Here is a 14,270-nt window from a genome sequence, read left to right on the forward strand (position 1 = left end):
TGGTACGTGGATGTCATAAAACATCCCTAAGTGCAAAACGTCTTCACCAGGATTCAAGTCGTGATTGCTCTGTTCAGAAGCCAAGCGCTTACCACGCGTCTCATTTTTTAGAATGGTGATACCAAAATTAGTTGAAAAAATTTGCTGAAATAATATGCTGATACCCCGCCCCCCGCCTTCCACACACCTTTTTATTGTATTGATTAACTCTTTCTCTCCGTAATTATTTTCCACGTTGCGACGGAATTCTTCATTTTGCTAATTAGTACTTTCCCCCTGTTATGATTAAGTTTGAATAACTTTCTTGTTTGTTATCAGAAAGTGTTTTATTTGGTCTAGAGTTAATAGGGAATGCATGCTCGTTTTTTATATAACACAAAGTAAAGTTTATAAAATCAAACTTTAATTTAATAAGGTCAAATCAACAATGGTATCGTCAATTAGGAGAGAAAGAGTTCGTCAGGCTTTATATTTAATACCTGGAATCTAAGTAACATTTTCATTAATTAATTTTTTTCCCCAGAAATATATCGATCATTGTGCTGACCATCTTTTGAAAATGGACAATTCAACTCAAACTAGAGAACATGTAGCTGCAGATCTTCTTCGCAACGCCTCCTCAGCATCTGGCTACACTCTCTGTGGTGCCAAATTGGACAATGCCGAACAATATATGTCTGTCTTCATATTGATGTCCTTTGTGCTGCCTTCCATTTCCTTCATTGGTTTGTGCTGTAACGCCATGAGCTTTGCCATCCTTAAACGTAGTGGACTTCACAAACCTTCAAACATTCTTCTGTTCGGAACTGTCACCGCCGACAGCATGATTCTCATCAGCAAGTTAGACTTTCCAAGGATCCTGTTATACTTTGGTCCCGACAAGATCGTGTCCACGTTATGTTTCTTTGAGTATGGAGAGGCCTTAAACTACTTTCTAACAGTTTCTATGGCATTCCTCTATTTCTTTGCCGTGTGGGGGAGCTTATCAAGCTTGGTTTTAGCCATTTTAATTACTGGAGAAAGACTTTTAGCTATTTTTAGACCAATGACATTTAGAGCTGTCGTGAAACCAAAAAACGCCAAAATTGCGGTCATTTCAGCTTTTGCCGTTTGGTTACCATGGGCTTGTGGCTACTTTTCGTATTTTAGAATTGTGATACTTCACCCGTCAGAATCATTGACCTGGATGTCATTAACTATGGACTTCCCTTATTTCGTACATATTATGGAAACATATGTCATATGCGATTTCCAGGTATGTATCACCGTTTTATTTGTTACCGTAGGCTGTGTCGCAATATCGATCAAAGTGAGATTAACAATGATAAACAGGCAGAAGTTAACTTCATCCCAGAATAAACTTTCTTGGTCGCCGAGGACAACACGGACCCTGCTTCTGACAAGTGCCATCATAGCTGTGACCTACAGCGTGACCGCGGTGTTTTCAACAGTGTCCGAGTCGTTGACTGAAGGACTAAACCAGGTGATGATACTCATGAGGATACTCGTCTACCCTCTAGACGCCTCCAGTAACTTGTTTGTTTACATTCTGTGTGATAAGAAAATGTACCAGATCTTTAAGAAAATGATTCGCATTCAAAGCTAATGAGCGAAAAGAATAAGATTTGAATACATGAAGGCCTGTTAATTTCTTGGAGATAATGATACAAGTGTTGTAAGAACTAGCATAAACTCTTCGAGAGTTTACTTATGATTTTAAAAGTGGAGACATATATATATATATATATATATATATATATATATATATATATATATATATATATATATATATATATATATATATATATATGTGTGTGTGTGTGTGTGTGTGAATTAAATGTTTGATGAAATTGACAGCATAACTTCGTGTTTTTTAATGTAACTAAATGTTCATTGTTCGATTAGTACAGTACAAAAGAGACGTATATTTGCATGGGGGCTGTCATATATAGAAGAAGTATTACTGATACTCAATAAAAAGAAAATAAAATTAATTAATTGTTAGTTTCCCAGTGTGATATGGATGATAAACTGTAGTCAAGCATTACAAGTGCGAAATTTAGGAGTAACTGAATAGCTGCAACATTTGAGATTGTGAAAATGAGAGATAAATTAAGATTTTTTTTTTTAATTTTTGTTTTAAATTAAAAAATTCAATGTTTGTGTAAGTTGATACACTAAAATATGTTAGAATTGTCAACTGTTATAAAATGCTAGGTGTGTGGTAAAGTGAATCTTACCAGTTGGCGGCCTAACAGAGGGGAGTCGGTTCGAATCGTCATGTCGACTATGATTTGTAATTCTTGCTTTAAGATTAAAGGGAACTTTTCTCCAGGACACCCAGGATGCCCCATTATGCCAACAGAATAGACCAAAGCGCTAACACTAGTAGATGTCTGAATAACTTGAACAGATGTCTTTGAAAGTGTCTACAAGACGAATGTAATGTACCTGTTTCAGACCATTAGGTCAGGTAATGTTAAGTTTCTATGGCCGACGGTTAACGAGGATGTCATGTGGTCAGCACAATGACCAACCACCTTTACTTTCCCCAACTAATGTCAGGTACCCTATTAGAGCTACGTGGACTCGTCCTGAGAATCCCGAAACTAAAAAAAATCACAGTCTTCTGAGAGATTCGAACACTGGATCTTTCAGTTAGGAAGCCGATCCACCAGGCCCCTAGAAATTTCTTTATTAAATTACATCTCATTTTGTTATTTTAAAGAAAACAAAACAGTTAATAAAATAATTTGTTAATTTATGATTTATTTTACTTATTAGGAATTAGAAGGGCAATAACCAGTCATTGCACTTTGTCTTTCGGAAAAGGACACAAAGCTTGTTATGAATGAAATTAAATCCCTTAGCTTAAAAAAGGATTTGAACACAACCAGTACTTTAAGATTCGGTCGCAATTTCATAAAAACAACAACAAATATCTCAATCATTAGTTGAAATTTACATAATAACCCCTCAATATCAAAGAAAGTCCCGGATCCATTCCATATAATTAATACCAGATTAGCAGAAATCTATGACTATTCCATGAAATCCCAGGTCAGTCTCAGGTGAGTCCTGTAAACAAGTGTCAGTCACGTAGACCTTGTTTTTTTAAGTTTTAAGCAAACAATATCTTGAATTGGTGCAGACTTGTTTCAGCAATTGACAGGTATCCAGTACAGTGCAGTCTCTTTCTAAATATAAAAGAGAGCAGTTGATCTGGAACTCTTAGTTGGCTCTGATTCTCCAGACTCAGCTGTCACTTCAAATAGACTACAATGAAAGTAAGTTTTAAAGCTTTTATAGAAATGCTTTGATACTGTTCGTATATTTAGTAGGGTTTAACTTTCTATCGCTTGACACGGATTTCTTTTTAATATAATGAGTATATAGGGTATACTATTTAATGTGAATTTAATGACACTTACACATCTGACGTATGACACTTCTACAGAAACTAAGAATTACGATAAAGCAATTTCCTCTTGTAGCTTTCATATTCACGTATCTAGGCAACCTGACAACCACTGGCCAGATTTATTTTTTTTGCATATGCAAGAAAGGTTCACAGTCTTGCTGTTCGTCTTAGGTTGTTAAGTTTGAATGCTTGCCAGGACTCGGTTTTTCAATAGCTACTACTCACTCTCACTATCGCCGTAGTAAATATAACATTGAAATAATTTATTTAGACAATTTCTCATTATCCTATCCAGCTGAAAGTTGGCACATAAACTCTAGCTGCGTGACATTGGATACAATTTCAGAAAGATCACCTCATTAATTATTGAGTTAATAGTTTTTTAGTTACAGTTAATGCCCAGTGCTCTATCAAACTTTTCCCCAACTAATGACAGGTACACATTTTAATTGGGCGGACTCAGGGGCGCCCTATAAAAAAAAACCTAGATTAAAAATTACAGTCTTCATCAGGATTTGAACCTGAGACACAACGGTTTACTACTTAGCCACCACATCTCTTTTATTTTTATTTAGAGACAACTGACAAATAAATACAGATTATTGTACAAGGCTGCCTACAGTAAATTAGTCAACCTCATGTACAGGCGCTTCGCACATCCATGCGCCTCATATCCGGGCTCCTCACTCTGATTTAAAGAATCCCGGGAAATCCCTTTCGACGAATAATGTCACATGATGAATTTGCATTGGGAAGCGTGGCCGAGAGGCTAAGTACGCTTGAAATTGGCTTGGCTTGGCTACCCAGAAGGGGGCTCGAGGTTCGACACCCGACTCGGTCAGAGTTACGTTTACTGAGCGCCTAGATACCCTCTCCCCCCCACTGGTCCTCAAATGAGATTGGATCAAAAACGCTCTGAGCATACTGATATGAAAGTAGCGCTATAAAAGCTATAATAATAATAATAATATCACATGATGAATTTACTAGTGTCTTGATTGTCTTTGACGTTATTGTCTTACCCACGTGTTAGAGCAGATTCCGGAAGTGATGACTGCCCATGTCTGTGCACTTCCGGACACTTCGCTATGTGCAAGAGGCGAGCTATTTTTCTGTGTGTCATCTTGTAGTTTATGAAGTCTTAGGGGTGTATTGATGTTGGCTTCCTTCAGTCTTAGAATCACTATGGTTCATCTCGTAGAGCAGTTGTCCATGTGAATGTAGAGCTGTGTTGAAGACATTCCCCTGCACCTGCAACGTATTTTTTGTATGGCTCACTTTTCTTCCAGAGCTCGGGCAAATGTTTTTTCACTGTCCGCTGGCTTTCTTTCTCACACACACACACTCTCTCCTCACAGTGCGGTCTAGGGTTGTCTTCTCTTTTCGTCAACATCGAGGTGCACTGCTTCAAGGTACAGTTTGATGACATCCACAAAGGTGGGATCATCGTTTTTGTGTTTCTATAGCCAAGGGGAGGCTCAGTAACATCAAAAGAAGGTAATGTAAAAGTTGTCTTGCGGTGAAGAGTAACGATTTTAACTCAATACATTTGTTGTATCAGGGTTTGTTGAATAACAAATTTTATTAGATGATGTCCATAGTCGCGTTATACTCGGACATTTTTTATGCATATGAAAATAATTGTACATCGTTAAAGTCTACAAACTCTTTGTAGTGTCAGATAAGAACAAAACTTTTTGAACAGAAAAGAAAAATCGAAAAAAATCTTGGAAGACAACGGCCACCCGCTCCATCAGAACTACTCCAGGTCGTCGCTAAGTGGGCGACTACTGTTAATCAAAACAAGAACGGAGCGGTACAAAAACTCGTTCGTACCTCACTCGGTCAGACTCTGTCACCGCCACTCATTGATCAGGGAACATGAAATACACCAAGATACCTGTGTGTAGTCGCTGAATGAACTCTTTATGTTGTGTCTGTTCTATTTATGTGTATTTTTCTGTTGTGTTGTCTTTATATGAGAATAGGGTCCTTGTAATCACAACAAATTTCCGTAAGGATCAATAAAGCAGTCTTAGTCTTAGTCTTAGTCTTAAATCTGGGGATGCTCTTGATAATAATAATAATAAACTTTATTCATAAAGAAATTTGTCTTGCAATTGATGCATGACACCAAGAAACATTATAACTATAGAAAGCAAAATATACATTCACACCAGGTAAATAAGGAAATAAATAAAAAAAATAGTGTTCTATAAATAGAGTTAATGTTCTTAATGATTTTGTATATACCCAACTAGTCCAATGTTTCTATTTCAGTTCGTCAACTTGTTCCTGTTGTGCTTTCTTGGTATGTAGTGTTAGGACTTAAGACTATTAAGTACATTTCATGCTTAAATGATTCTTATATTAGCCTAGCTGTTTTGTTTTTCAAAATCTGGCTAGTTAGTAGGATAAATGAGTGAGAGTCTGTAAAAAGGAGTCTTTATTTAATATAGTTATCTATATGTTTCTTTTTAATTGCCTTTATGTGTTTTTAGAATTACACACACATACAAAGAAGTATGATTTGCGTTAACATTAAAAACAATTTAAAAATAATTTTATTATATAATTGTGATACTTAATTTCTTTTAGCCGGATTATTAGAAGTATCACCGGCATTTCGGTTCGGAGGATTTCCTCGATTTATGCCCATTCCATTTCGACCACCAGTCAGAATTCCGGTGGGCCCACCCATTAAAGCCCCGATACCCCCTAAGCCCCCTGTTCCAGCTAAAGTACCTGTACCTGTACCTGGTAAAGTTCCAGTGCCCATCAAAGCACCCGTACCTGTACCTGGTAAAGTACCTCTACCTATTAAAAGACCAGAAAAACTTCCAGTTCCTACCAGACAGCCAGTGACAGCTAGAGTGACTCCTAAAGCTCCAGAAAAACTTCCAGTTCCTACCAGACAGCCAGTGACAGCTAGAATGACTCCTAATGCTCCAGTGACAGCTATAGTGACTCCTAAAGCTCCAGAAAAACTTCCAGTTCCTACCAGACAGCCAGTGACAGCTAGAGTGACTCCTAAGGCTCCAGTAACAGCTAGAGTGACTCCTAAGGATCCAGTGACACCCCGGAAGCCTGCAGACGGGTTCAAAGCAGAGGCGACTGTTCAGATTACATTCGAAGTGAAACTGGGACAAGCTAGTGCAGCGGAAAGCAGTAAGTAGTGAGCTTTTGCTTTCATTTGGTTTGGAAGGAATGTTTTTTTTTTAGATTGACAGTTGGAGGTAACAAATTCTTCTACTTCCCTAGTGCTATTAGAGCATGAAATGGTTTGCTAGGAAAACCAGTGACCTGGCAGAATTTAAGTCATTGGTTAACATGTATGACTAGATGCATGACGCATAGGACGTAACCATCTTCATTTTTGAAGTAACGTCTGTATTTTATAAGATAAGATAGAGGATAACTGGCCTTTAGATTGAGCTTGGCTTTGTCAAGTGTTATTTAAACGTCTAGATTGACCTTAGTTTGACCTTACCCTTGTTTTTTGTTATTTTAAACCATCTACCCTAATTAAGGTAAACTCACAGACAGCTACAAATGGTCCAGGAGGTAGCCCTCTGGAGTGCCACATTTTCAGAGTGATCTCTAGGGCTCCAAAAGCTGTCCTCACATAGATCAGTGTTTCTCAACCTTTGGCTTGTGACGTCTCCCTCCTTCAAAAAATATATGCCACGCCCCTTTTAGACAGCGGAGCCCCGGAGCCAAGCTTCATAAACGATTCTCAAATGGTATCGCAACACAAGAGTTTGACTTGATATTATGTGCAAAACTATTTATGTGTGTACAGAAAAAAATATTTACATATTTTTAAAAATACTTCATAAATTTATATATATATGTTTTGATACCATTAAGAAAATCTAACTTCTGAGTTGATATGTTTCAGTGGCAGGAATTAAGAAAGTGTTACCTGCGTTTGTCGCCTTGTGTAACTCGAGTTGGAATACAGATGAATGTGAAGCTGAGTATTCAGGAGTATTTCAAAGTGACGAGAAGACGTTTTGCTTGTAAGTAGTATTTCGATAAATAATTAAATAATGAAATAAATTTATATGTATACATATGTACCGTTATAAACACTAACATTCGCATACAAGAACTACACACCATCTATGTCCGTTGTCCTCTTTTATTTTGTGCACTTCCGCTCAGACGGCCCTATTTTTAACCCTCATCCTAACACGTGTAGACCGTAAATTCTAGTATCTGTTAAGTTGAATCAGAACAGCCCGCTTGATAACGCCGCCCCCCTCACATACATTCGTTTGGCCTGTGAATTCTAGTATCTATTAAGTTGAATCAGAACAGCCCGCTTGATAAGGGCTCACATACATTCGTTTGGCCTGTGAATTCTAGTGCTACATTTCTCCTCTACCAACATCGTACATTTGTAAGCCTCCATGCACTAAGGCTCCGTACTGGGATTAATCCCTTACAGCACGGTCCTGGTATCTGGCAGTGTTCTATAAGGTTCACTTGTCTCCTTACAAGGCGAGACACCCGCATGCACTAGTCCTATCTGCTTCAAGACTAGTCGTATCCTCGATTGTGTTTCTGAGCACTTTGTGATCGTAGAGGATGTCTTTTACTGTCTCGACTTCCGTGTGGCAGTGTCGACATCTGGGATCGTGGTTCTCTCGGAGCCTAGCAAAGTAGGCTCCTATCGGACAGTGTCCCGTGAGGATTCGTGCAAAGATTGCTTGATCCTTTCTGTCTAGCTGTCCTTCCTGTTTGGGCGTTTGAGAACTCTCCCGACTTCCCGTCCCGTTCTACAATGGTCGCAGCTTTCATACCACTTGGACTTAATCCATTCATCTGACATTCCATTTCTTAATTAAAAAAAACAAACATTGGATAGGCTTTAAGTTGTTTTTTGTGAGACACCCATCGCAACGTAAGTCTCTCCCGTCAATTTTAAAGTCAGCTTTTCTCTACCTGTGAAACATTCAAAAAGTGGCACCACTATTCGCAGTTTAGTCCAACCATTACATTATTACATTTGTATTTATTGTATTACATAGTGGGTCAAAATTGCGAATAAAGAATCACTATTGGCAAATTCAACCGCTGCGGTTTCGACCGTGATAGGTGCTTAGTTGTGTGATATGTCAGTCAAGGGCCTTGCGTTTCAATCAATCAATCAATCAATCAATCAATCAATCAATTTTCTATCTATCTATCTAAATATATATTCCCCAGTAAACTTTACCAGTTTATCCAATGCCTAAGTACAAATTGTACAGACATAGACAGTTTAAATTTCAACAAGGAGACTCTGAAATTGTTCTGCGTGGAACCTGGACCTGGTCCAGAACTGGTAAGCCACTAGATACTTAATACAATAACATAGATTTGTCTAGATCTAAGATACAAAAACACACAGAGATTCATAGAGTCCACATAAGGAACTCTTCATACAATTCAGTATAATAAATGCGATTGAAATGTAAGTTTGTACAAACAATACAAATACAATACAACAAAAATATAAAGTTTTATAAACGAAATTTTGTTTTGTTTTGTTTTTGCTTTCAATTTACAACTAGATAATACAAAGCACTTTGTCTTACAAAAGTTTAGAATCAAATTTTTACGTGTTAAAATGTGTACAAAACGTGTTAGATGATGTATTCAAAGGCTGAGCTTATTAATTCTACACACCGGATACACCAATTAGTTTGCTGTTTATTGATTTGCTTCTAAACTAACGAAATATGCCCTTGTGGAATGTCACCAGAGCATGCTGACCTTCAAAACTGCTTTCTTTATGAAGAGGCCCGAACAAGACACTTGTCCCCAAAACAGAAAGAAAACTATATGGAGAGCTCCCTAATTTAAAAACCACTGCGCAGTTCATCTCATGTATTGGTCTAGTCGTCTGAACACTTCAACTTAACAATGAGAAAGAGGAAAAAGAAGCTTTGCCCCAAGAGAACATCTCTACTGTACACTAATTATATTTTTATTTTTATTTTCAGGAGTCGTCCACGAGCAGCGTAGCACCTTAAGGCGAGAGAAATTGAGCATCAACTTTGAACTCTTCAAAGGAAGCATCAAAATCATTTTTCTTATTTCTTTATTTTTACTTTTCCTTTTTTATTATTGTCAATATGAATATGTACTTAATGAGACTTGAAACAAATGACGTGTCACTTGATGTGATAGCATTAACGGCTGTGGGTGTAGAAAACATCGCCTAAGTGTGAACACAGCGTAAAGCAAATGTATTGTAAATTTGTATATACAGCTTGTGCTTGCCCTGGATGTGGCAAAATATTTAGATCATAGCCGGGGCTGCGTTGCCACGGGAAATACTGCATTCCTCATTAATCTTCGGACTCGAAGACAAGCCTTATTTATTATATACAGTTTACAAGTTTAAAATAGGATCCATTTGATCCTGTACTCATTTTATGGCCTCTAAATGCGTTGACTAAGCATACTGTTGTTTGAAAAACTAAAAAAAAAAATGATTTAACACAAAAATTTATTAGCAAACAAACAGCATACTTTTACATTTTTGTAGTAAATATATATATATATATATATATATTGTTGAGATGTTCAGTAAAGTAAAGTTCCCCTTTCAGACATTGTGATGTAAAGGTCATCTGTTTCTGTGGCCTACGGTTAACGAGGATGTCATGTGGCCAGCACATATTTTGTTTTTTACGAATGTAAACTCTAGATTTTATGTTAAATAGATTTAGAGTCCCAAAATGGGAATTGTAGTCTACTTGTTTTGATATTTTCAATATTCACTTTTCAGAATTAAACTCATCTATATTGAACTATTTGTAAACTCTTTTTTTTCTCATAATATAGAATGCGACATATACGCGCCATGTTTTTTTTCCTTTAATTTTTTTATTTATTTATTTTGTGTTATTGAGTAATGGAACAGGTAGAGCTTAATTCTTTTTTATTGAGTTGGCAGAAACGAAGTTTAATTCAGCGTCCTTGACATTGTCTAGTTGGTCGTGAACATAGGTATAGACTACATCATGAAGTTAGAAAGTAAGTCACTATGGAAGACAAAAATAAAGAATGGACAGAGCTGTCCATTAAAGAGATTCTATACAAGGCAAAAGGCGGAGATGAATGGAAAAAGACGGTGGAGATCATGCGTGGTGCCCCACAAACTAAGGGACAGGTGAAGGTGAAATATGTGAAAAAAACAACACCCTATCTACCACATCTATTGATGCTGGGTCATTTATGCTACTAAACACAATAATTGTGCTTTGAGATTCCTCTTCACAGAAATTAGGGATATTTTGCGTTGTGAAAGTAGTAACATGAGAATATTATTAAAACAAATTGCTCGGGATTCCCAAGTGTGTTATACAAAAATCGCTATCCATTTTTGGATTCTGCATCGTCAGCCCAGTGTCAATTATAAGCAAATTCAAAGATCATTTCGAAACAAGAGACAAGAAATTAGTTACTATAAGAGCTCAGCATGGAAACCACATCTCCTTGTTCCCAACCACTTCTGTGATTTTGTATTTCCGAGAGGAGACAACTTATGAACATAAACGACGAAGTGGCATTACATGGATTATGCACCTTTGTACCTAACTCGCATATGTTTCCCCCTCCCCACCCCTTTTTTTCCACTTGCAATTGAATGAATAACAAGATGACTAGTGAAACTTTTTTTTAAAAAACTTAGATGAGATGTTCCTTACTCAATTTAATTTTATCTTACACTTTTTCAAAGAACAAAAATTGTGAGTGGGACGTTTGTTTATGTCTCATGCGAACTCATTAATAGATGCCACTGGAGATAGCTTACTTCTAGTTGTATTACCTATTGATGTATTTCTCACCGATGAGTGAATGTTAAGTAGACGAAATAATAAAAAAGTGAATGTCATTAAATTATCATCGAAACATTGGGTAACTTTCGGAAAGAGTCTCGCCTTTCTGGCATCTTTAATTCCCTTTTATTAAGGGTAACATTATGCAGTTGATTGTGTTATCTCTTAAAATGAAACCCTGGCGTGTCTTACCACTGGAGCTAACCTAAAGCCTTAGAGACTCCTGAGTCTCATGAGTTAATGAAACATAAACAGTAAGCATTATATATTTTCTATGTATTGTTTCAAAAAAATTGTGTATTTTTATGAAAAAATAAAAGGGCTTACATATTTATTTTTAGAACCAATACGCTTTGCTTTCAGACGAGAAAAAGAAGCCGATAAGCGTTGTGAACTGCTAAATGTCATACAATTGGAATCTCAATATTTTTTTTTCCATGTTTTTGAGATCTAAACTTAACGGTTGAATGAATGGACAACACATAACCAATAGCGGCTTTTCCTCTTTCGGAGGCTGCTATCAATTATTTCTTATAGTGTGTTGGTACTCTTTAATGGGATGAATGAGAAATGCTTCCGGTGTGTAAAAATATTCTGTATCAAAGTTGTGGGTCTGTAACATCGAAGGGTAAATACAGCAGGTTGAAAAGGGGACGTAAATGTTAGCTAGAGAGTCCTCCACTTCAGACGTCCATGTGTAAGTCTACTAATATAACACCTAGACATTTTGGAATGTACTATAACTGCCAAGACAAGAATCAGTATTTAGTACAAAACCTATTAATAACCTCATACTTGTATACATCTACCTAGACTTTTCATCATGTATTAAATATACTAGAATGACGCGAATGAGTTAAAACGGCACTCTCGGTTTCAGTACAACAAAGCAGAGCTATTTATATTGTGTCACAAAACCGATCCCACAGATGACTTTGTGTACAATAAGGTGAATCAAATAAAATGCTTTTTATATCAAAGTTATAGTACAACACGTTAGTCATTGCAGCTCGTACACATTAGTCATATTAAACATATAAGTCTACGGGGAAAAACAACAGGGGACTGTTTTCTTTTTAACGATTTTTTATCAAGTATGTCTGTCTCAGTCTGTCTGTATAGTACACAGTCTGTACACTCTATTTCTCAGACACCCAATCTCGGATCAAACTTACATTTTGCACAATTATTTCTATTACCTGATAACACAGGAATCAATAAAATGAATTTTAAAAAATAACCAATTAGCTAATTAACTGATGGTAATTAATTATTTTGTTTGGTATTTCGAACAAGGGAAAGAAATTGTACTTGACTGAAGTGGTGGTATAAGCTAAATTAGTAGCGGCTTAAAAGTAAGTTTAAAACAAATTATAGATAACTATAAAATTTTCTAGTTTCATAAGCCCCTCACTAGCAGAGTGGTATGTCGGCCTGAGGACGATTGAGCCGTGAGTTCGAATTCAGATCATTGCCCCACCTTTTTTTTTATTAATGCTTTTAAAAAGCTTTTACGATAAAATTACCCCAGACATCCTTACCCCAACTGGTCGTGACAAATTATAGAATCATTGCGTATTGAGCTAAAAGCATGGAATAGCGCTAAACAAAAACAATTGGTAAAAATAATTCTAATAACACAGATTTTTGTTGTTGAGTCTAGATCTATTACAAATTTTATTACATGACTGATTCAAACTAATTGATACAATCTCACGTCGTATAAGATGGGCTAGACATGGCCGAAGACCGAGTGCACCGGGGACCTCCGCCATTTTCCTAAGGTGTACCAAGCTAACCGTGGAGGACTCGCCATTAGTGTAAACGGTCCCTTGAGGAACGGCGCATGGATTATCGACAGGACCGTGAGGGCTCTCTTTCAACCCCGCTCCGTGCAATGGGTAAACTCTCCCCTACCCGTGGACACCCCCACGGGAGTTTTGTTTTGCTATTCATTTAGCCTAACCACTTCCTCTAATGGTCGTTTCCACACAAGCGCCACGATGAGGCAGAATAGCGTGCTCGCGAGATCTAGTTCCACGCCTTATTCTAGTTTCTCAGTATTTCCTTACTCTTTATCGCCCCAATAGGTTGATCCTTCTCACTGTTCAGGCACTCCTAAAATCAGGAACGCTATCTCAGTTTGTATAAAAGAAGGAAAGCGAGCAGAGGGAACAAAAGAAGGGGGAGGGGGGTAAGACAATGTGGAGGAGAGTTTGAACAAACAAACGAAAAACCCAGATTATTTTGATAGGACAATTAGTAATAAGCCACATGTTTAAGTCACATAATACAATAATGGAAAAAAATCATGGATCGTAGGAGTTGCGGTCCGCCAATGAACACACCTGCCCTGCCAATGACATCACCAGCCTGCCTGGTGTTATGTCCTACATTGTGCATCCAGTGCGAAACCCGCAGTTTAAGGAAAAATTGTGGAGCGGAGTTATTGGTGATGTGTGTGTGTGAGAGAGAGTGTGTGTGTGCGTGCAAGGGTGTGATGGCAACAACCTGAATGTTTTATGGGGGGGCTGCTATCTCAATAATGTTATGTAAAATTTATTGACTGTTCGATATAAAAACCCATGAGCTAGGATGGTTTCTACTTTCTTTCTGTGATTTTCCACCCCCGGGACTAGATCTAAGTATGTCTCAAAAAGTCATGTTTTATTTTTTTCTGTTGTATATAGGAATCATGTTATACACTAAATACACGAGTTAATAAAAGATTTGATTTTATAGTTACTATTTATTTACTTTGTGATTTACCGTGTGCGTGCATCAAAAAGTGCTTTTTTTTTGTACTTATTCATTTGAAATGTTCAGACACACTGTCGACAAGAAGCTACACTAGTTAGATTCGAAGAAAGGTTTAACTAATATATAATTTATTCTTTATATCGGTGTAAATAAAACCCCTAGCTCTATAAAAGCTAAAGAAATGTTTTAGGATTAGCTGTTCCCTAGTGCCAACGATGCTACTGTCAGATGAGGCACTAGGTCCCTCTAAT

General features: G+C 37.1%; 1 protein-coding gene across 1 annotated transcript; it reads left to right on the top strand.

Annotated features, from left to right (window-relative positions):
• The first annotated feature begins 3,149 nt into the window (after positions 1-3,149).
• Positions 3,150-10,227, top strand: LOC129923551 (uncharacterized). Its single transcript, XM_056014918.1, has 6 exons — positions 3,150-3,287; positions 5,702-5,732; positions 6,020-6,589; positions 7,323-7,443; positions 8,636-8,753; positions 9,415-10,227. Exons 1-6 carry the CDS (start codon positions 3,282-3,284, stop codon positions 9,442-9,444), a joined length of 876 nt encoding a protein of 291 aa, XP_055870893.1. The 5' UTR covers positions 3,150-3,281; the 3' UTR covers positions 9,445-10,227.
• The last annotated feature ends 4,043 nt before the right edge of the window (positions 10,228-14,270 follow it).

This window comes from Biomphalaria glabrata, chromosome 17 (genome assembly GCF_947242115.1).
Source record: "Biomphalaria glabrata chromosome 17, xgBioGlab47.1, whole genome shotgun sequence".
NCBI classification, from domain to species: Eukaryota; Metazoa; Mollusca; class Gastropoda; family Planorbidae; genus Biomphalaria; species Biomphalaria glabrata.

Bases quoted from the DNA above. Each gene is read 5' to 3' on its own strand.
- LOC129923551 (XM_056014918.1), top strand. The intron at 5,733-6,019 runs GTATGTAGTGTT...AATTTCTTTTAG, and splicing joins GTTCCTGTTGTGCTTTCTTG to CCGGATTATTAGAAGTATCA. The intron at 6,590-7,322 runs GTAAGTAGTGAG...GATATGTTTCAG, and splicing joins AGCTAGTGCAGCGGAAAGCA to TGGCAGGAATTAAGAAAGTG.